Genomic DNA, 24037 nt, shown 5'->3' on the forward strand with positions numbered 1-24037 from the left:
ATTAGATTAGTTGGCGCTAGCCAATCCTGAATAACTTGTATCTTGGTTGGGTCCACATGCACACTCCACTCATCAATGATGTACCTCAGATATTGAACTTGATCCATACCAAAAATGCATTTCTCCAAATTGGCACATAATTTGTGATGTTGTAGGGTTTGGAGGACCTATCAAATATGGTGTATGTTCTCTTCTCAACTCTGGCTAAATATCAGGATGTCGTCCAAGTACACTACCATGAACGAGTTGGTGAAGGGTCGCAAGATGTCGTCCATCAGTCGCATGAAGGTTGAGAGGCATTCATCAACCCGAAATGCATGATCATCCATTTGAAGAGGCTCTCCTTATATTTGAAGGCAGTCTTCCACACATCGGAGGGTTCCATTGGTACCTGGTGATAATCGGACTTCAAGTCAATCTTGTTGAAATATTTGGCCCCCTTGAGTTGGTCTAGAAGGTCATCGATCCATGGGATTGGATACCTATTCCGTACAGTGATCTTATTCAATGCTCAATAGTCAATACAGAGCCTCCATGTTCCATCCTTCTTCTGTACCAACACGATCAGGCTCCCACAGGGTGATGAGCTTGGCCTGATGTGCCCTTTCTGCAACAGCTCCTAAATCTGCCTCTTGATTTTACCATTCTCCAGAACAAAGCATCGGTAGATTGGTGCATTTGGTAGTGGTGCGCCCGGGGTCGAATCGATGGAGTGTTTGACCAGACATTATAGGGGTGCCCCTGTGACTGAGGTGAAGATGTCCCTGTACCCCTCCACGACCTTGTCCATCTGTTGCTATCGTGCGAAGGAGCCCTATCTAGAAGTTGTGGATGTGACCACAATCCTCCTTTTGTTCTAAGGGCGAATCATAAGGAAGACAAATTTCCCAGTCTAGGAAATGATCTTACTGCATTATTTAGCAAATATCAAAGAAAGGGCAGTAGGCGGCGCTACCCTTGGTATCTTGTACAATTTCTTATCCAAAGTAATAATAACAAAACGAGGTCTCGATTCGTATACAGCATGAAGCTTCCATAGGTATGGCTAACCTAATAAAACATCACAGACTTCCAGAGGGGCAACGTCGCACAATACCTCATTTGCAAAAGGCTTGATGCTATAAGTTAGGCGGCACTACTCGCTGACACGAAGATCTCGCCCTTGGTGGAGCCACCCGATGGTGTATGATTATGGGTGCAGTGTAGTTAGTAGCTTCATTCTCTTAATGACCTTAGCTGAGATCATCTTCTTATTGCTCCCACTGTCAATGATGAATTGCATTGGCGAAACCTTTACCCACATCTGCGAGTGGAAGAGGCGCTCCCCCTCCTCTGATCCCGCCTTTTGGAGCTTGGTGGTGGCTACCGTCGCAGTGGGTTTGGTGTCAATGACCTGCTTTCCCTTATTTCCAGCTCAGATTCAGAGCATGCATCCATCTCTAAGTCTTTCAGCTCGGCCACCAGCACCTGCTTTGCGCGACATTCGTTCATGTTGTGAGTGGGAGTTTTATGGAACCCACACCACTTGTCGATGTCCTTCTTCACCTTCCCATTATTCTTGGCTTGTTGCTTCGAGGAGTTGTCCTGGGGGGTCGCGACCAGACTCTGCCCTTTGCTCTGTGGCTTGGGGGCACCTTTTCTCTGCTTTAGGTTCCTAGATCCAAAGTCTCGCTTCTTTTAATTGAATTTCTCTTCAATCTTTGCAGCATATTGGTATGCTGCACCAAGCAAGGAGATGTTTAAGAACTCCATTTCCTCCTTAATGTATTTGTGCAAGCAATTGCGGTACTTGAGCACCAGATGTTTCTCAGAATCTTTGATACCCAACTTTGTGCGCATAGTATGGAAAAGATTCGTCAGCTCATGCACATCTTGATCCCTTTGCTGCCACAGTGTAGTCCATTGTATGTACTTGTTCTCATAGCTCTCCATAGGGTAATATTGTTCCTTGATGGCATCTCGGAAAGAATTCCAAGTGGGTGCGACTGAAAATAGTGAGGGTTCTCTCTCATCCCTCTGTTCACAGTAGGTTTCCCACCAGTCCTTGATATGGGGGGCGACTTTGAGGGGTGCAAAAGTAATCTTTTCCTGATTGGAAAAATCATGAACCAAAAAAACTCTTCCAACAAATTTAACCATCTATCTACAACATTTGCATCTATCTGGCCTTCAAATATGGAAATTTCAAAGTTGACTTGTACCTTGAAGGGAGTGCCGCCTCCAAAGTGGTTGTCGGATGAAGATGCGTCGCTTGTGGGCATCCGTCGAAGGATCTAGGCAAAGTTATCCATCATCGCGTTCCTTCGTTGCTCGAGGGCTTCTTCGAGCAATATTTGAAAGGATCTCTTGCTCCCTCGTCTTTATTTTCTTCCGCCATGGGAGGTTGTCAGGGTTTGTGAGGCTGGTTTTCCAAAGGTTCAACCAGTTCGAGCCCTAACTCCTTATACCCCGACCTTGTGGGGGACATTCAAAGAAAAACAGAGAAAGAGCAGACCGCTCTGATACCACTGATCCAAACTTATGTAAGAACGTAACAGAATAAAGACATAAACATAAACACAAAGATGCAGTAGAAATAAATCTTCATTTCATTAATATCAAAGAATTGAAAGATACTTACATACAAAATGGAAATAAAACTAGCTCGGGCGATGGTAGCTTATCTCTAAGAAGAAATGTGGCGGCTACATGCCTATGAATTGTATTACAATGAGGCTTGAAGGCCTATTTATTATTGAGAAACAATGGAAATTCCTAAACATCAAAAAACCTAACCCTAGGAGATGAAGCGCCAAAACTGTGGGCCCCGTTGGGGTAAATTGGTACATCAACTTCCTGGAGTCGTAATTTTGGCATACTATCTCTGTTTGGTGTGCACAATACCTCATTAGAAAGATCTATCTGAGGACTACAACTTTCGACAACTTACTTTTTCCTGTTTTCCTAAAAACGTCGTTTAGGGTGTCAAAATGGCTTCGGAAGTTCAAGACTCGAAAAATTGCCAAAAAATAGTAAAATGTGCTACAATTACAGAAACTAAAAGAAATAAAGGTACAATGGTGGGGGTCCAAGTGGAATAGGTGGGTGGACACCAATATCCACCTGGATAAAAAATATTTAAGTATGGGGGATTTACGCAGTGCATTATATTAGATATCATTTTTGGGATTCAACTGCGTTAAGGGATCTCTACTTGAATGGTTCATGAGGCACAATACTTGCTAAGGTTTTGCAAATGGGGTAGCAAGCTAAGTGGGCTTGATTGTGGGGAAAAACTCCACAGTTAAGCGCGCTTGAGCCAGAGGAGTTCTGGGATGGGTGACCTCCTGGGAAGTCCTGGTTACCGGGTGCAAGCCCCGGAAGTGATGATTGATGCTATGTGATTCGTTCTCCACATTTCACTAGTTTCAATCCCACTTCTTCACCCCTGTGAGCATCACCCGATGCAATGAGTGCTAAGTGAACTATTCAAAAATCATGAGAAATTAGTCAGTTACGACTACCTCTCATGGAAATGGTCATACGTTTGAATGACTTACTTAACGCAGTTGAATCCCAAAAATGATATCTAATAAAAAATATTTGTAACCCCCATTAGTTTACCTCACTATGGCTAAAACTATATAGTTCCAACTCCCTCCACTAAAGACTTGGCATTGTTTCCAAGCTCCACTGTAAGATCTAGGTCATCCTTTGAGGCTAGTAAATAACTCCTGCAATCTGGTCATATGACGAGACACTCTACAATTGACAAACCATGCATCTATGCCAATTGTGCTAGAGAGACAGCGAGAACTTATTCTCGAACCTGTTAGCAAATTCGCATATCTATGGGTTCGCGGGGTGTAGTAACCTGTGACTTCCCCTTTCCCTTCTTTTTGTTTAGACATTCGCCTACATAGTGACCAAACTTGTGACATGAAAAACATTTCACTTTGCTCATGTCCTTTTCTCCAGCTCTTGAGGTACTCTTTCATTCTGGGTTCTTCTTGGCCTTCCCTTTGCCTTTCCTTATATGATTGGTAAGGGAAAGGTTCTCATCATCACCCTTAGAGTGGTTCCCATGAAGAAACTCCTCTCAAATATCCTTCTATATGAAAGCATCCCACAACCTCTCCCAGTAAGGTAGGTGTTCACGTGCTATGATCCCTTTGACAAAGGTTTCCCAATGCTTGGAAAACCCCTTGAGGGTTGTTCTCACCAACTATAGATCTAGCATGGCCTCCCCAACTACAGCCAACTCATCTTGGACTTCTGTGAACCTGGTGAGATTTGTAACAATTGTATCTGACTTGGATATCCTGGTGTTCCTTGGCTTCTCCTTCAACGCCAATTTTCTGTTTGCATTGTCACTATGATATAACGTAGTTAGAGCCTCACACATTTCCCTGATAGGTTTCTTTCTAGAAATATGAGGGATCACATGATCCTTCACCCCATCTAGAAAGATTCTCCTAGCTTTCACATCCTTTTGGTAATGTATGGTCAATTGTGTAGCATCAATAGGAGGGGTTAGTTCTTTAAATGCAAACTCCCAGATCCCATTCTCCATCAACACTAATGTTATCCACTCCTTCAATGGACTATAGTTGGATGCACCTTCCAACTAGTCTTTAGACCTTAGTCCAATTGCAACCATCCTCCCAACTTCTAAATAAAGTGCTCAAAACCCTAGAAAAAAATATGATTGTTGGAAAATTCTTTTATCGTTGTAAACCCCTGTGACAAATCAAGCCTCCTACTCAAAGTTTTAGTGCCCTGATACCATGTTAACTTTTAATACTAGATTTGATTTGATTTTCCTAGTGATTTATTTTATACCCATAAAATATTTCACCTCGTAATTTTTCTTCTAAAAACCGTTGAAAACAAATACATTGTCATTTTAACTCTTAAATAAACTTGGAGCAGAAAATAAATGGAAAACTAGTCACATAATATAGCAGAGTAAATATGTCCAACAAGTTTTCCATCAAATTAATATGGAAAATTAGGGCTCTTTTAACAAGGAATTCAACCGACAGAGAATACACAAAAATTACAACAATGGAACTTGGCAACTCAACCCCAAAAAATTCAATTTGCAATTATGCTAGATGTTTCCATAAGTTTGGCACCCCTGACATTGTTCAATCTCTTTCCAAATGCAACCTCAACCTTCTTAACCTCCCCACATTTTTTGTCTGTTTATTAGAATTCAACTTCAACACTCTTGGCCTCCTATGCACAACAAACTCTTGACCTTGACCCCAAGCAAACTTGACCCCTACACTTGTGCACTAAACGTGCATTAACTCTTGCTCATTCAAACCTCTAGCTACACACCTTTCTCTTCTCTTCAATCTTGAGTCTCTCATTTTCTTGAGAAAATCACTCCCTCAATCACAATGTGTCTTTCACTTCTCCTTTAGGCTTATTTTATAATTTCATTAAGGCAAATCCCTAACTCCCTAATCTTTGAAGTGATGAGCTAGGCTTAGATGATACTCCTCACTTGAGATCAACAATAGAGATTATCTCTAAGTCACTTAAATAATTAAATTATTTATGCTTAGAAACTTAGCCCAATCGTCAACATTAATTAATAAATTAATTAATGTACTTTTCCTAAGTTAAACTTAGGAAAAAAATGATAATAATATCTTACTCATGAGCAAACACCTAAAGAGAATCTAAAATCTTTTGCATGCTTTGACACCTAGCCTATGCAGAAGTACTTATTCAAGCTAATAACATCAGCAACGTCTATACACAACCTCCCTATCAACAAGGTTATTCTATCATTGATGGTAAATCATTGGCCTTACTGCCAATGGGATCTACCACTTGCTAGTACTATAAATTATTGATGACTTCCCTATTGATATTGTTTATGACCAACCATCAACAAATCCACTACCAAACACCATATCATGGGTTTTTTCACCCACTTGACATACTTCGACTAAGAACTCAAGTCATTCCTCCCCCTCTTCCCAAAAAGAACTTAAAACACAAACCAAATCTATAACCTTGCCCTTTTCTTGCTAGTCACGTAAATCAAGGTTTAAGTTCTCATTGGTTACTATAGGTCACAAAAGAATAATGAAATTAAAAAATCCTCATGACATGCCTTAAAATTTTAAAGATAAAACCATAGATGAGTAAAACTATTGAAATAAAATACTAAAACTAAAATCATTATTAAAAATATAAATTTAATGTTTTATTTAAAAGTAGAATTTTATTTTTCCTACAAAAATCTAGAAAATGGTATTTTGAAAGAATGTGTGTGTGTATAGATATAAAATTTAGGTAAAAAATTACATCTTAATTTTATTTGGTGAAACTGTTAAAATAAAATACTAAAACCAAAATCATTAAACCTAATTAGAAATAGATCAAATTTCTTAAAGTGTAATTTTTTTATCATTTATTTTTTATTGATAATAGTTGCACCTAAAGAAGTGAGATGTTCTATAACCAAAATACTTTACTTGACACTAAAAAAAACCAAAATATAAATAAACAAAAATCAAAGACCTACGTATATACATATCCACATAGCAACATTTAAAAAAATAAACAAGCAAAAATCCAACTTAAATCTAATTAAAAAAAATAAAATATCTTAAATGTATTATTTTTATCATTTAATAATAATAAATGGCATCGAATTAAATAATTAGAAAATTTACACCCTAAAAAAATTGATCCTTTCGTTATTTAATAAATCCAAATTCAAAATAGATCTTTCATATCTATTATTTGACAAGATTGATATTTAAATAAAATAACAAAATATAAATATATAAAAAATTAAAAATCTTAAAATAATAAACTTATATTATCACTAATTATATTACAATGTTCAATATTTTATTAAAAATAATTTAATTTACATTTAGATTTGAAAATTATACCCATATAATTACATTCTTACTACCTAATGTAATAAAAAAAGTACACACCTTATATTAAAAAACACGTGCCAATAATTGAACATCCATTATTTAAAACCACACCCAACACAATTACAGTTTTGTAACCTACACAGAAATAGTTGAATTGTAAATTTCACCGTTCCAATTTTTTAACATGCACGTACGAATAGTTAAATTATAAATTAGTTTTAGTAATGTGATTAAAATTCCTACAACTGCTCAATTTATAAAAAGAGTGAAGCATATTCACTAGAGCCAATAATGCATTACACATGATTACCTTTAAAATATTATATTATAAATATTAACCTAATTTAAATATATATAAGATGAAGTAAACAAAACTGTTAAAGGTCCAATCAAAACTTTTGAAAAAAAAATTTCCAATCAAACAATAACGCAAAGTTCTATTTTCACCATCAGCATGATTGAATGATCTCATTGCACCAATGGAAAAACTACTCTTTTTTACTACAATGCGGCATATAAGAGAGTATAATAAATTTAGTAATTTAATTTGTATATTGCGTTTCAGCTTCTTGTAATATTGTTTTGTTTTTCACAAATTTGTTTAATTTTTTCTAATATAATAATACAATTAATTATTATTATTTTATTTTATTTTAAGGTTTTTGAGTGATTTGACTGTTTCATTATTGAGTTTACGAAGGCATACATATTCTATCCCTCTAATTTTGAACCTATAACTTTTTAAGGAAAAACACAGACTCTTAACTATTAAACCCACTAAATAAATATTAATATTAAATTCCTAATAATAATACAATAATATTAATTTTATTAACACTAATATATAATTTACTAATTTTTCACAACTTCCTTATATATTTATATGTAATTATATACCCATTTCTTAAAGCAAATTTCAAAGATTTCCATTCAAACGGTCTGTCGTTTGAATTTTTATAAAAAAAAATTATCGTAATTTTTGTATCCTCATACTTAAAATTGTAAGTTTCGTTCTATATTTGATATAATTTTTTCATAAAATTCGTACTGTATTCATACTGATTTGACATTTTTTCTTTTTCTTTTTAATTTCTTACGAAAATCACTACAAAACCGGTAAAAAATGTGGATAATGCGATTTTCTGGTGTCCTGATCACTCCAGGGTTAATGTTGTAGCTGTTTACACAGCCCAACACCAATGAGCATGTTTGTGAACTTCACCCAATAAGGGCATCATCCAGCTCTAGCAAAAGTCATTAGTTTTGGGACGGGTTAATGTTGTAGCTGTTTAAACAGCCCAACCCCAATGAGCATGTTTGTGAACTTCACCCAATAAGGGCATCATCCAGCTCTAGCAAAAGTCATTAGTTTTGGGACCTAAAATATAGGTCGCAGAGATTGCAACAAGTTTCCCTATGGATAACTACCTAAGTATGTTGCGCGGATTTGAAAATCAACTTCGGCAAAATAATATCTATATTTTTATTAACTTGCATGTATTTTCTAACTATTCTATGTTTTGGAGTTTTTGATTCTGATAAAATAATTTTTAGTCAAATCATCTATTTTTGTTGTTTAAAATTTGTTTTTGAATATATAAATAAATTCAGTGCCATGAAAAATCCATGGAACACTTCAATTGTACGAAGTTCACATATAAACTTATGATTCGGGCAAATTTCTACCAGACTTTAGGTAAATTTAATAAAATATATATATATATATATATACCAAAAAACTTCCAAAATGTAAAACAATTACACTAAGGCTTAGTTTGCATAGCAATCTGCTTAATATTCCTATTTACGCTACAGCAATTTAAAAATTCGTATTTAGAAAGCAAAGGAAGGACACCTAAAAATGTAGTTAATGGAATGAAGCCAGAGGAGGAATGCCTTCTTTCGATTAGGGCTGACTGATCTCTTCTTAATATGGAAAATGTTAAATAAGAATGAGAAGTATTCACTTAATCCCATTTGGTGCTATTTCTACAAACCCCGGGGATTTCGGCAAGGAAAAAAAAGAAAAAGAAAAAAGAAATATGACCAGATAATCTCTTACTATAACGACAGAGTTCTAATTTACCTATCCACGTATTATCGTTGTTTTAGGCAGAGCTGCTACCTAGTTGAGAGCGGGGACTTACGCTGCTTTCATGATTTTGTTGGAGCCAACCCTGATTCTGCTAGGAGATTAAAGGACTTTAGAGCAAATAATGTCAAAGCAATAGTAAACATATTACGGAGTAACATTATTCAAGACATGGAACCTGAATTCGCTCAATCTTAGCACATGAAAACAACGAACAGTGAAGGAAAGGAGTGTAAAAGATTTCATTCCCATAACCAACATTGAGAATTACATTACTTGGAAACCCATGTCAAAGCACTAGTATACATATTACGGAGTAACATTATTCAAGACATGGAACCTGAATTCGCTTAATCTTAGGACATGAAAACAACAAACAGTGAAGGAAAGGGGTGTAAAAGATTTCATTCCCATAACCAACATTGAGAATTACATTACTTGGAAACCCATGAGCCTCATGGGTACTCTATCTTTGATCATTAGGCAATTGGTTTTGAGGACACTGATGAGGTTGGAATGGGCGTATGATGAGGAGCCCCTTAGGTTTTACTCCCCTGTTGGAGCCTAGATAGCTATTGGGAAGAGCTTCCCGGGCCCAGAACATGAAAGGAAAGTAGCCTTTGTTGGGTTGTGTTATATTCTTTCCATCGCTAGCTCCCCTAGTTAACCGGGGGGTTAGAGGGGGTGGAGACCCCCTTCGTTGCGCTGATTGCGCAGCGGGGGGTCACAGGGGGTTTGAGGGGGGCAGGTAGCCCCCTCTACGGGATCCGGGGCAGCGCCTCGGGGAAAATTTTTTTGAACCCTATATTAGGTTGGGGGGACCTACCAATGGTTTTGTGCATGGTTTTGGGCGCGATGGTTTTCGGTCCATGGTATTGGATGCTTCGACATATATAAATATGTATTGTAACATTGAAAGGGACATAATGAAAAATCAATCTGGCAGTCCCGGTTTTGGGATAAAGGGGAAAATCTCTGTGTATATGTGTTTTATGTGTTATGCTCTCGCATTGTTTATTTTCTGTGTTTTAAAATTCGTATGCAGGTAATTTCTGTACGAAGTTAAAACCTACACCCTTCAAGCATGGAAATAGCTATTATAGGAAGAATCTAGCCCAAAAAAAGAGGTGACTGCATTTGGAGCATGATGTGATTGTAACCTAGGTGAATGAGTTGTGATTGTAAATTTAGATCTACTTTTATTCAAGTTCGTCATTATAATTTTTGTCTTGTAGAATTAAAGAGAGCTAATAAATAATATCAATATTAACATGAAAATAACCGCCACGCTACTAGCTATACATGTAGTATTTGAGCAAAGTAGACAACGATATGCACCCCATATTAGGGTTTGTCTCCTCAAGTACTTTGACAAAAAAAAAATTACATCGATTAAAGCTTTTAAATTTGTTCTTTGAATGGCTCTACCTACCCTTCATTGGAATGTAAATAGCAAGATCTTGATGTCCTAGGATTTCCACAAACAAACCCTTTTGAAATATTCTTCTACTGGTGGGTTCTTTTTCTTAATTCTATAGGATGTGTACCTTTAGATCCTCCATGTTAGATTTCGGGACTTTGTTTCAAGGAATTTTTTATTTAATACAATTTCCTGTTTCCCCCATCCTCTTACACCAGTTCGAGCTCGTTGGACATTTTCTTCCTTTTCCATTTCATTTTCTATAAGCCTTCTTGATCCACATTTTGGGAGATCAAAGGAGTTTTGTTTCTTGCTCAAGGATCCTTTTGAGGCAAGCTGACATAAGATGGTGGAAGTGATTCAAGATCCTACATATGAAGGGCAATGTTTCCTTCATCCAAATGCTAAGTCCACCAAGACCTATCCAAATCCAGGAACATCCTATCTAGCAGTCCCTCACTTCGATCTAGTTCAACACGCCACCTGGTACAAGCAATATACCTCCCTTAGATCTAGTTCAACACGCCACCTGGTACAAGCAATATACCTCCTTTGTTTTATATTGCAAGACTAAAAGACTGTCATGAAAGTCATGTATTTCTTTCATGGCATCATCACTCAAAAGTGAATGGGAGGTTGGTAGCCTCATTCATGCAGGGGTGGTGGACATGGTGGTTGGGTTAAACTCGGAGAAACAAGGTTTCAAAACGAGTCTAGCTCTTCCCAAGAACAAGGTCCATTTACTAAATCTAGTTTCTTGAATTTGGGGTTTTCAAAATAAACTATGAAAGGTCTCTTGCAGAGATTGATAAAGACATTCTTAGTCTAGAAAAAGTCCATCTCTTCCCCAAAACCAAGGTCCACTTTCTAAACCTGTTTCTTGTATTCAGGATTTTCAAAATAAACTAAGAAAGCCCTCTTGCAGAGAGATTAATAAAGACATTATCAGTCTAGAGAGAGTCCAGTTCATCCCCAAAACCCAGGTCCACTTTCTAAAACCTGTTTCTTGTATTTAAGGTTTGGAAAATACACTAAGAACTCTTGCACAGAGATTAATAAAGACATTCTCAGTGCAGTGATCTGTTACCCACTTTTCCAAGACGTTCCCATTTGGCAAAGACCGTTTGAACAAGGTAGGTGCATTGCTTTGTTTATGTTAACGTAAAGAAAATGCATGGGCTATTTCAGAGAGCATTTGGACATATCATATTTCAATTGAATAAGTCATATATGAAAATCACCAGCTGAACAAGAAACCAACCATTACATACCTTCCAAAGATGGAAAATATCAATAATCCATGATTATACACCGCAGTAAAATCTCCTGTAAGACACTGCAATCAGCCTATATATAACAAAAGGGTTTGGGATTAATGTACATTGTAGCAACCAGAGCCTCCCAGTCAAATCCAGAATTAATTGAAGAGCAGAGGCTCTATAAACCCAAGTGAAAATTCAGAAGCTATTTTTGTCATATAGTTGCCATTCTGATCTTCAAGTCAATGGTGCACAAGATTACATTCTCTGTACAAGGCGCAAGATCCATGTTCAGAAGCTGCTTTTGGATAATAAAATCATCATTTAATGCATCACGCATGCCATATACACATGCCGCCACTTTTTAGAGAAAAAATATATACAACCATCAATTAGATGCCTTGTAGAGAATACCAAAATGACTACATAACTTCAAAATGGGGCAGTCGTAGTCCTTCGAAGTGGATGTTTTGTTTGTCCAGGTTGTACTGAATGCAGCAGGTTTGCAGCTTCCTGTAAAAAAAAAGACAGGAACTATGTTACAAGTTGGCTTACAAAGGATACTGAGAGAAAAAACCATTATTGATTGACTACCATAGATTTTTTGGAACTCTGATGTGCCTGTCACTAACTGAGAGAATAGAGTAGAGCAATTATTAATGTGCAACAAAATCCCACCACAGGGATGTGCCACTGTAGTAACTGTTCGTAATACATATGCCACTGTAGTAACTGTTTGTAACACATCACATAAATAACAATCACAAGCCAGAGAAGGCCCACGAGGCATGACACTAATATCATTGATGATGTTAACAAAGGAGGGAGGTAGGATCTGTGATTCTATAATTGATAGCTTCCGGTAAGTTCCAGATTAGAAAATCTTTTGGTGCAGGTAATGCCTCATGAACCCCCTTCATCTCACAACTGTGATGCATGTGGGATTACTCATAACACACACGGCAAGAATAGAGTAAGAAAACTAAACGAAGGGCACAATTCTATTGAACTAAGCTAATAAAGCATGGAGAGAAAAAAGACAAGATAGTGCTTTAATAAATCCCTTCTTTTCTTGTTACTGCATCTATCTGTGATTGGAAGAAAAACAAGTTTTACAGTATGAAATTTTAGGATGTAAAAGAATGGCTGAAAACTAAGATGACAGTTTCAAATGACAAAATGCTTGCACACATATTATATACAGTCGAATTGGGACAAACCTTTGAATTTCTACCAAGCTGACGAAATTTTGTTTAATTTATGTTAATCTTTTAAGCAATGGAAGGTGGTGCTTCAAAGCTGATGCCTTCTTTGCAGACTGGTAGAACACATTTTTAAATAGAACATCAATTACAGAATCCAGATCAAAGAGAGACTGATATGACTAAATCCTTTGTTTTGAAGAGTTTCACTGTAAGAATCGGTACATTTCATTGAGCTTAGGAAAAATTTAGCAATATGTCAAGATAAAGCAATGACTAGTCTTAGAAAGAAAAACGTAGCTTGATTTTCATCAATCAAGAGAAGATACCATTATCCAGCCTAATATCGTTGGTCATGGACCAAGCCAGCGAAAATAATTAACTTGTTAGCCATACTTATGGCTTATAATTTCTCAGTTGTCATTTAGCAATGTTTCACTGGTGTGGAAAAGAGTAAAACTTCTTAGGTTACCAAGTCCATAAATCTAGCTGCAAAGTTACCAAATATGAACTCTACTGCTTACTACCATACAAAGATACAGTATTCTTCCTGGTAGGGCCGATCAAATACTGAGCTTATTAGGATCATTAGGTGTTTCCTCTAAGCTGCCGATAACAATTAAAAACGATATTTACAGATTCAAGTGGATGTCCACTGCTCTCCAAAAGCCTTTATATATCCAAGGGCCATTTTGCTTTAGCCGATATATTTGAACTTTGAATAAAGTACATAAGACACTCTTAGAAACATGACTTCCAATAATTGCAAATAAGTTATCATAAAATAATGTTGAAAGTTGCTCTTCATGGCACATAAATTTTGGCAGAACATGGTCAACGTTAGTTAAATTTATCCTTAACGGATGCCCATGTGAAATGGGAAGACATATTCTTAGTTAAACAGCATGGGCAAGTGATCCTATGTACACAGAGATTCGTCTGCCAGACATTGCATTATGTGCTAATTGGATTAGAAGAGTTTTAACTTTTACGGTGATGAAACAAGGAAACTCTTAAATGGAAAACAAAATACACAACGACTCACCCCATGGCAAAAGGAAATCATAGAATGAATTTATTTTCATTCCCGTTACAATCAAAGTGGGTGGCACGTTTTCTTTTGGAAAATGCATCCTACATTTTGCATGAATGTGGAGCTTGGTGATGAAGCTATTTAACGGTTGACCCATGAAAGAGTTGACTCCATTTCCTTTAAAATGCCTTCAGGTGATGTTCATGAGTTGGATTATGTTTTGTTTGTTTCTTCGTTGAATAAGAATCTTCTATCAGTTTCATGTATGACAGATGTACAATAGATAGTTGCATTTGAAGGACAATAGTACACCATCGGTAATTGTAATCTAGCTAGTTTGACTTTGGGTGGCCTTTTAAAGTTAGCTGTTGATCCAGTGGCACTTGTACATTCCAAAATTGGATGAGCCTTATAGAATTGTGAAGGCTTATGAATGGTAGGATGTCCTGGAGATAGGTTCAAAACCTATTGTGGTTTCAATGATTGATTCCAGGCTTGTAGTGAATGGGAGTGTTGTAGAGTATAGGGACAGGGTTGTTGGCATTTTCTCAAGTACAGGGTGTTGATCTTGATGAGACTCATGCTCCAATTACTAGAAGATTCTCCTGAGATGAGGGAGTTGATCATGCCTGGATTGTTGCTTTCATTGCTAGAGGTTTTGAGATGGATTCTCATGTTCATAGCTTGTTGACAAACCTGCATGGGTTGTTGCTTGTACTACAAGCTCAATATTTTTGGATGGATGTAACTTGAAGAAATTTCTATCTTTGTGATTCTAATAGATGTGATCCATTGTCTTGGTCTTGTATGAAAATGTGAATATATTTGCAAGATGTCTTGAAAAACTTATGATGTGGTGTCTACAAATTTTGACCCATGAGGATGACTTGAGGAATGACCATCATCATTTGGGCTCCATATCAAGGCATGCTCATTAAGTAGAGTCAAGGCCAGCTTGGGGGCACGTTGGGTCAGCTCGGTACATCATCAAGAATCTTCAATGCCAAGTAAAGTGAGCTCAATGTTCTAGCATCTAAGGGTGCTCTGGGGTGTCAATCATTTGTCAGGATCATCAAAGTGCCCAACATTCTGTTGTAGAAGGGCAACATTGCATCTGCAAGGTCATCATGCTCTCTGGAAGTGTACTACGGCTTGGGCATCATGTGGAGTAGGGGTGGAATAGTATGCCCTCAAGCCCTCGACTACTGTGTGCAAGACCACTTGGAAAAACCATCTTAAAGTCAAGTGGAAACAACCACTCATTAGAGACAATAACCATAGATGCATCTAAGTTGACCATACTTAACTGTTAGGGGCATAGTGATACTTCAAACTGTGATCAACTTCAAATATCTAACTAGACCAAGTCCCATAAAAGTGTTTCCTACCTTTATAGAGATGGCTTGGTAATAACCCTATCAGGTGCTTCCAGCTGCTAAGGGGAGGTGACATTTCCAAGGTCAACCCTTCAATTCATAGGTGTTAGTGACAATAGGTGGCAATGGAGGGGGATGACTTCATGGCTAGGGAACCAACTGATGGTGGTCCACATCCTGAGTGTATATATGTAATGGAGGAAGCAATTGTGGATGCATGAGTTACCCCTTTCCTCAACCTTCTTTTTCCATCCCTCTAGTATGCCTTTTACTTCTTTTTTATAATGTTTTTATATGGTGCATAGCTCAAGGATCCAAGCTTTCTTTTTATGATAGAGCATTTAATTTACCCCTTAAGATGAGTCGATTTCTTACTCATCAAGATCGGGACATGCAAGGGTTCCTTATGATGAGATGGAGCATCAAGTGCTCAAGGACCGAGTGATGGCTAATGAGGGGGGTAGAGCTCATGCTAGGCCTTTTCCCACACACTAATTATGTCCCACCCATATTTTGCATTTTAACTTACTTTTTCTTTTGTTGTGGCCATCTTACGCTTTTTCTTTTCTTTTAGTTGCATCAATCTTTGGAGCGAAGTTTTCCAACCCTACTCAAGGATGTGGATGTGTGAGTTCCAAATCCCAATGAAACAATGACAGTTAACCCGAAGGATGGAGGTGGTATCAAGGGAATGATGAAAGATGTTAAGTATGAAATTGTTATCGACACGCTACTTCAATCCAAGTTTCCCAAGCAGTGACCTTTCTAAAACCCTAAGGCTTTAGAGGAGGTCCCACTGGACTAGCACTAAAGACTAACCCCCCCGGTTGAGGTGAGGGAACAAATTTACAATCAAGATCAGTCAATCATCCAAATCACCCCTTTGTATTGTTAGAATTCCCAAAACATTAAGTAAAAGCATTTGATTGCAAAATGGTTAAAGTACCTGCCAAGTGGTAGCCCACCTTCATTCAAGAAGAATGTCAGATGGTGAGAGGTGAATGACCCATGCAAATGGCAGAAGAATGTAGCATATCATTATCACTGAGCAATGTGTGGGCTACTGGCTAGCTGGCTACCCAAGATAGGAGAAAAGTTTTCTCCTATAGGGTTACCCATTTTGGTAGGTAACAAGTAGCAAGCCTTGTGTAGGTTGTATGTTCCTTATGTAGGTTTTAAGTAGCAATTACATAATCATATCTACACACACAAAACAAATAAGTAACCTAACAAAAAATAACTTGATCATAGGTCCATTGTGCTTTTCTCAAACACAAATCTAGGGCATCTCACCCTTGAAGCCTCTCGACAACACCCGCTCAAAGACAGCAGCCCTGCAATCCATTCAAGGATTTCTAGAAGGTTTCAAGAAACTGTTCTGATACCATAGAGAAATTTTTTAACACATGGTAAAAAGATTCTACACTGTGCTACAATTCCTACAAGAAACTAAAAACAACAAAGTGAAGAACCTACACTGTGCTACAATTCCTACAAGAAACTAAAAACAACAAAGTGAAGAACCTATTAAAACAACTCTATTAGTAAATCCTAAAATCTATAAGCACATGCTGTAGAAACAATGCATAGAATTGACTATCAAAATCTGTCACTGCTATTACTAATTATGAACATGAAAAATATTGCTACACAAAAATGCCCCTAAACTGCTTGCTGCTAAACTCAGAACTCAATGAATGAATCTGTACCTTTGCCCTCTCTTATAGATTCAATAAGGGTGTGCTAGGGTTACAAATATAGGTTTGCATGTGACTCAAACTCAAAAATATAATTTACTAAAAAATAAAGCCAAACTATTTTTTATTTTGACTCCTGCTCTATCTTTCAGCAGTGGTCCATGCCTTTACGACAAGTTGATTGCGGTGCATGCCTTATCTAAGGCTAGCTGGTAGGTGCATGCACAAACATGTGTCTTATCTAAGGCTAGCTAGCAGGTGCATGCATGCACCCTCTCCTTCTATAACTGAAAAGTGATGCTCCTAGACCTACAGGTGCCCAGATTTGCTGATGCAGAAGACTGTCTGTAGCTAGCAGGTGTGTGCATGCGCCCTTTCCCCCTGTTCAAAGGTACTTTCACTAACAATTAGTAGTAGGTTTTTGTGCACATAGTGCTGCAAACATTGCAATAATATTGTAGACATCATGATATGTCATTATGTGTATAAGCCAATGATATTAACCCCTTTAAAATCGCATTTCATCTGCCAAGAAAAATCGTGATAATTTCAGAAAAATCGTGATTTGATAAGAAAAAATTGCAAGCTGCATAAATTTTGCTTGATACCCAAAAAATGGATTTTTATAACTCATTGTCAAAACAAAATGAAGGGGTTTGAGAATAAAGGAGGTCTCCGCCAATTTTTTTAGCTAAGGGCCATAAATAGAGTGTTTTGTTTGCCATCAACAATTTATAATGGAGTAGGGATTGATTCCCATTAGCTGCTTTTGTATTTGTAGGTATGTGTAATAATTTCAACATGGTAATTTTTGTTTTTCGAGAATTTTGATAGACTTTGCAATGCTAATCAATTCCCCCCTCCCAATCTTGTCGATTTTTAGCAGCAGATCTACCATTTATTTAGATCTATCTTTTTATATGCAGCATATTTGTCTTTTGAATCTCAATTTTCATTTCCCCCCTGGGTTTAATCATTGCTATTGGAAAATGCCAAAAGCTTTGGACCCCATGTGCGAATATGTTGATCCCATTGATGGACATAAACAACAAAAGTTGAATTGCGAGATGTGTGTGAAGAAAATGACAGGGGTAATCAGCCAATTGAAATACCATCTTACACAAATTGTAGGGCATGAAATGGGAATTTGTCTAGCTGCAACCTTGGAAAACATTCATATTGTCAATAAATCACTTCAAGATATGGGAAAAAGTGGAAATGAGAGGGAAACTGTCAGAATTGCGCTTGCAGGAGGAATAGCAAGATCTAGGGGGACTGTGGGAGAGGGAGTGAAAAGTGATAGCTTTTCCTTGGCCTCACCTTCTCACAATGATCTCAATGATCTCATCTTTTTTCGCTTCAATATCCACAAGTAGTGTACAACCTTCTATTAGTTCAATCACTAAAATCAAGGAGAAGCAAGAAGCAGACAATCAAGAATTTGGTTAATTTGTTTCTCAACAATAAAATTCTAAAGTTTAATTGAAGTTTCATATCAATCCTTTAACTTCTTCCAAACATCAATAGTAATACAGTAGCAAAGAAAATCATCCTCCAAAGAAAAAAGAGAAAAAGTAACACACTTTATTTTTCCACTCATAGTCATCAGTGATGGGATTAGGTTTTGGCAATTTTCCAATAACTAATTCCCAAAGATCGGGATAAAATTTGTTCTAGTTTTTGTATCCAAACAAGATCATTTTTCCATTTAATTTCAATGTTCCATCAAATTTTTGGGATGGGAGGACACAGGAATGGGGAGACACACAGGGGGGAAAAGTGTGGGAACACCCCCAAATTATAGGGAAATTTAGGGGAGACGACAAGACATCGGCATGTGTGTGTGTGTGTGTTTATATATGTTGCACTAGTTTTGGGGATGTGGGAATGGCGGGGACGCGTCCCTGGAATGGCTAGAGCACACCCCCAAATTTTTTAGGGGACGACAATTTTATGTACACACACACATTCAAAATTCACTATTAACATTTGTAGTTGTTTCAAGCTTGTAAGCATAACAAGCTATACTTTATAGTATTATGCACAACCTTTACACTTGCCAATTATGAAAAATCTTGAGCAATTTAAAAAAAAGGTTGAATGACATTCCATTATTGGCCACTATACATGAGATTTAGTTTTAAGAAACTTAACTGTAATGAGCCAGCCATATGGTCCATCGCCACCTGAGCCAGCTATATGGTCCATTGCCCATTTGTTATGATTGTATGTTTGAAGGTGGGCCTCACAACCCCAAAGGTATGGCCTTTCATTGTGTAGTTGGGTAATTTGGTTTACTTATCATGGACACTTTTGGGTATGGATTAGTGGTGTGATTCGGTAGAAAGAGTGGGTTTGCTTTGTACTCTTGTCTCCTTTGTCCAATTTGATGGTTAGCCTTGTATGCTAGTCTCGTGGGATCTCTTTTACTATCTACTAGCTTTAGGGCTGGCACTACATAGGGAAATCTTGATTTTGGTGGCATGGTCCTGCTTCCTGGCACCACATACATCACTCCCCTCCGCTCATTACAACCCCTTTCACCATATTTCCCATTCGGGTCCACATTTGTCCATTGGGTCCACAAGGAATTAGCCCCCCCTTCCCCTTGTCCACACCTTGGGTTGGGCCTAAAACGATGCCCAGAGGTTGATGCAGCTAAAAGAAAAAGACAAAACATAATTTGGCCACTCTCAATAGGAAATGTGTCATAAAATGCAAAACATGGTCAGGACATACACATTAGCACATGGGCAAAAGCCAAGCATGAGCTCTACCCCTATCATTATGGCCATCACCCTGGTTTCTAGGGTCATTCATATTGACCCCTTTCATCATTAAGGAACCCATTATTGTTCCAACCCCTGGTGGGCGATGAACCGCCCCACCTGAAGGGGGTAATCACTGCCATATCCTACACATCATGCTCTCATCCTTTGAAGCCCCGAGCATTTATAAAAGAAAATCAATAGAAGGCAAAAAACATATGAAGAAAGGTGGAAAAACAAAAGTCACGGTAACTCATGTACCACAATCGCTCCCTCCTACATTCATACATGCAAGTGTGGGCTTCCCTTATTATGGCTACCCTTGTACTATGGCATGTGGTTTGGAGCCTTCACCTGATGCCCCATTTTGTTCCACCATTATATCACATGCTACCCACCAATCGATGGACGTACCATGGACATGTCACCCCCTTTAGAGGTAGAACCCACTTAATAGGGTCCTTGGTTAACCCTCTTATTGAGCTTGGAGACAACTGTACATGCTAAAGCCCACTATGGAAGGGCATGCCACCATGAAGTGTCCATTTGATTCCATGATTTGTAAGCTCTTTTACTCGATTACTCTAATGATTTGTTGTATTGGAAGGCAAGGGGACACATTGCATCTTATACAAGATTGCAAGTGGGTCTCCATTTGGGGTTTCGTCTCCCTATACTGGGTCCAAGTCCTCTAAAGGGTCATATTGGCACTTGTAGGGTGAGCGTTGAGAGCCATGGGCCTCCACTATAGCAGGGCACAGATTGTCACTTCATGGATCCCTCAACACCATTCATTTCCACCTTTTGGATGAAGATGATGCACTTGGACCACCCATACCATCCAACTTCACACTTGCACCACACACTTGGCAGATGTTCCATGGCCCAGATGAGGATGTGTCTCACCATGGAAGACAGAGAGAGGACTTATGTCATCATCTAGCCCTTACAGATGGTATACAAGCATTATCAATCCACCTGGAGACCCATGAGGATGTGATTGTGCCCCCACACCCACTTGGGGACACCGCATAAGATTTGCTTGAGTATCACGTGGCCACCCCCTTGATCCCTATGTTTGGAGCCTATTCTCTCACTTTGGACTCCACTAGGCCTCCTCTTTGGCCCAAAGGCTCATTATATCTACTATTTTCCCTCTTAAGAGGCTTCATCTTTGTATTATTGAGCTATCTTGGTGGGCTTGTCACCATGTCATGTTACTATTGTACATTATTTTATTATATGGGCCTTAATTAGGCCATTTAGGCTATTTGAACTCCCTTATGGATTGTATAAATAGATGAGAGGCTCATTCATTCCTCTCATCATCACTTGGATTGGATTAGTATCTCTTGAGAGATTTTCGCACTTGCCTTCTTGGACCAAATTTTTGGAGATTCTTGATGCACTATGATGTTTGGATTTTCACTATTGTCTTTGGAGCTTCTTTCTAATGCAAAGTTGGTGAATAGATATACTCCCTCTCTCTTGTAAGTGAAATTTAATGCTATTCTTGTTATCTTACTTGTCTAATGCATGGTATTGCTATCATTATTCTTGTATGGGATAAAATAATGTGAAATTTTTCTTGAAAACTTGAATAAGTGATTTAATGCATGTGTTACTCTTTGAGAGAGTGGGTGAATGTTCTTAGAGGCACCTCATTGGTTGAAAGACCTCGAAATTTCATTTCCCTTGCAAATTTGAAGTATAAATCCCTAGTAACCTAGTTGTTGCTCTTGGAAAGGCTAGCAAAGGTCAATTAGGGCTCCCTAGCATAAGAAAGTCTTCGATCTAGGTGTATCTTGACTCCATTAAGTGCAAGAAGCAAGGCATTGATCCTCGCATCCTTTTGGTGGTCAAAATAACCTCTCTTTTCTTCATCTTTTCCAATTCTAGGCTTAACCCTAGAAGGTCTCTGTTACCAACCATTTTGTGGGTAATATCCCAAGGATAATTTTTTTTCTCCAAGATGGTCCTCAGTCGGTAGCCAATAGCCCCTTGCAGCCATCAGCTAACTCATTGTGCCATTTTCTCTGCCACCTGAGCCAGCCATGTGGTCCCTCGCCCATCTGCCATGATCGTATGTTTGAAGGTGGGCCTCCCGAATCTAAAGGTATGCCTTGTCATTTGGAAATTGAGTATTGTAGTTTACTTATCATGGACACTTCTGGGCATGGATTAATGGGAGAATTCGGCAGAAAGAATGGGCTAGGTCTGTGCTTTTGTCCCCTAGACCCCTTTTAGGAATTAACTTTGGATTCTAGTCTTGTGGGATCTCTTTTACCAACCATTTGGTTCTAGGGATGGTATTTCACAGGAAACCCCAATTTTGGTTGCGTGGTCCAGCTCCCTTATCTACTTATATTACCCTCTTTCCATTCATTATTACCCCATCCATCATTTCTCTCGCTTGGGTCCACATTCCTCCATTGGGTCTACATAGGGTTATCTTGCCCCTTCCCCTTGCCCACACCTTGGGTCATGGCCTGGAATGAAACCCGGAGGTTGATGTAGCTAAAAAGAAAGTTAAAAGCATATATGGCCACATTCAACAGGAAAATGTGCCACAAAATGCAAAAGATGGCCGAGACAAACACATTTAGCACGTGGGCAAAAGCCAATACGCTCTACCCCATCATCATGGCCATCACCCTGGTTCCTACAGGTTCTATGAGCCTTCTTCATCATATAGAAACCCATGATTGTCCCAACCCCTGGTGGGCAATGAACTGCCCCACTTTAAAGGGGGGAATTCACTGCTACATCTTATACATCATGCTCTAACCCCTTGAGCCCCAAGCAGTTAATCAAAGAAAATCATAAAAAGGCAAAACGCATAAAAGAAGGGTGGAAAAATCAAGGTCGAGGCACCTCATGTACCAAAATTGCTCCCTCCTATACGTTATAAACCCAAGTATGGGCTTCCCTCTTATTAGCTACCGTTGCAACCCAGCATGTGACCCAAGGTTGCCCCTTCTCATCCCCTACTTCATTCACCATATCTGTCACATGCTACCACCTTTTGAAGGATGTACCTTGAATATTATCCCCTTTAGAAGTAGAAACCACCTAATAGGGTACTTGGTTAACCCAATTTGGAGTTTAGAAGACATTGGCACATTCCGAAGCCCATTATGGAAGGGCGAGCCATTATGAAGTCCCCATTTGTGGTCCATGATTAGGTAAGCTCATTTACTTGATTTCTCTAATGACTTGTTGTACTGGAAGGCTAGGGGATGCATGGGATCTTATGCAGGATTGCAGATGGTTTCCATTTGGGGTTTGGTCTCCCTATACGGGGTCTAAACATAGTTTTCAAAACCGGTGGAAAAAACCGGTTACCGGCCTAACCGGCCGGTTGGAAGGCTGGCCGGTCGGAACCGGTGGAAAAACCCGGTTTACAGCAGCATTTGCCCGAAAATATGCCCTAACCGGTAAAAACCGGCCGGTTTAGGGCGGAACCGGCCGGTTTATTGCTAACCGGCCGGTTCCGTCCTAAACCGGCCGGTTTATGGACAATGGATAATTCTACATTCCTTGGCTCTGTGATCTCATGCACACCAATGTGTCAAGACTTAGTTAATAATGGCTATCCAGATCAACTTTTAAAGGAGAGATTCCTCCTCCAAACAATTCCCATGGGTAAGTTTCCCTCTGCAATTTGGCTACTAAAAGCCTGCCTTGCTGAGGTGTATGCTTTGATCTGACCTACTCTTTCAAATATAACTTGTCATTCTCTAACTGCCTAATGAATTCTACACAGGCTGTCCAGTTTAGAGAAGCTTTTTTTCCTTTTGTATGCTTAGATGTGTTGGAAAGCTCCTAACAACAATATTGGGATGACATAGGAACCACACAAAGCAGTTGTGTAAAGTATATATCATTGCAATAGTTGGGTAGACGCATATCATTGAAACAGTTGTATAAAGTTCAATATGCAAAACCAGGTGCAGACACAAGGCCTGTGAAGAAAACCAGATTCTCAGAAGATAGTGAAATTCCCACACAAGGCGTGATCATCAAGATCCGATACAAATATATATTAGAATGATCAGAAAACAAACACAGAACTTCTAACAATGCACATATGCTAGAAGTCGCAAAGGAAATGTATGAAAGAAAATAGGAGGAATGCATTAAAATTTTCATGATGTGTTTTAAAGTAGGTATAGAGGCAATTATCAATAGACTAACAACATCGTGGGACCACTAACATGTTATGATTATCAATTTAAATGCACTCGGTGCTATTTTGTCGATGATATGTATTGCACTCGGTGCCATTTTGATATAT

The 24037-nt window shown here is 38.4% G+C and overlaps 1 protein-coding gene across 2 annotated transcripts in view; it reads right to left on the reverse strand.

The window, feature by feature from the left end:
- Positions 1-11614: 11614 nt before the first annotated feature.
- Positions 11615-24037, reverse strand: part of LOC149204419 (ABSCISIC ACID-INSENSITIVE 5-like protein 3) — a 116649-nt gene continuing 104226 nt past the window's right edge. The window contains exons 3-4 of one of the 2 annotated variants that reach the window (XM_089394714.1): positions 12096-12177; positions 11615-11931 (exon numbers count right to left, since the gene is read on the reverse strand). In XM_089394714.1, coding sequence (XP_089250840.1) covers positions 12097-12177 — 81 coding nt within the window. In that variant the 3' untranslated portion in view covers positions 11615-11931; position 12096. Of the gene's footprint in view, positions 12178-24037 lie in introns of both variants that reach the window. The other variant, XM_089394713.1, reaches the window with a different exon arrangement.

The sequence above is a fragment of the Pinus tabuliformis genome, chromosome 1_2 (genome assembly GCF_031772625.1).
Source record: "Pinus tabuliformis cultivar Carrire ecotype Pingquan chromosome 1_2, CPIR1, whole genome shotgun sequence".
Classification (NCBI taxonomy): domain Eukaryota; kingdom Viridiplantae; phylum Streptophyta; class Pinopsida; order Pinales; family Pinaceae; genus Pinus; species Pinus tabuliformis.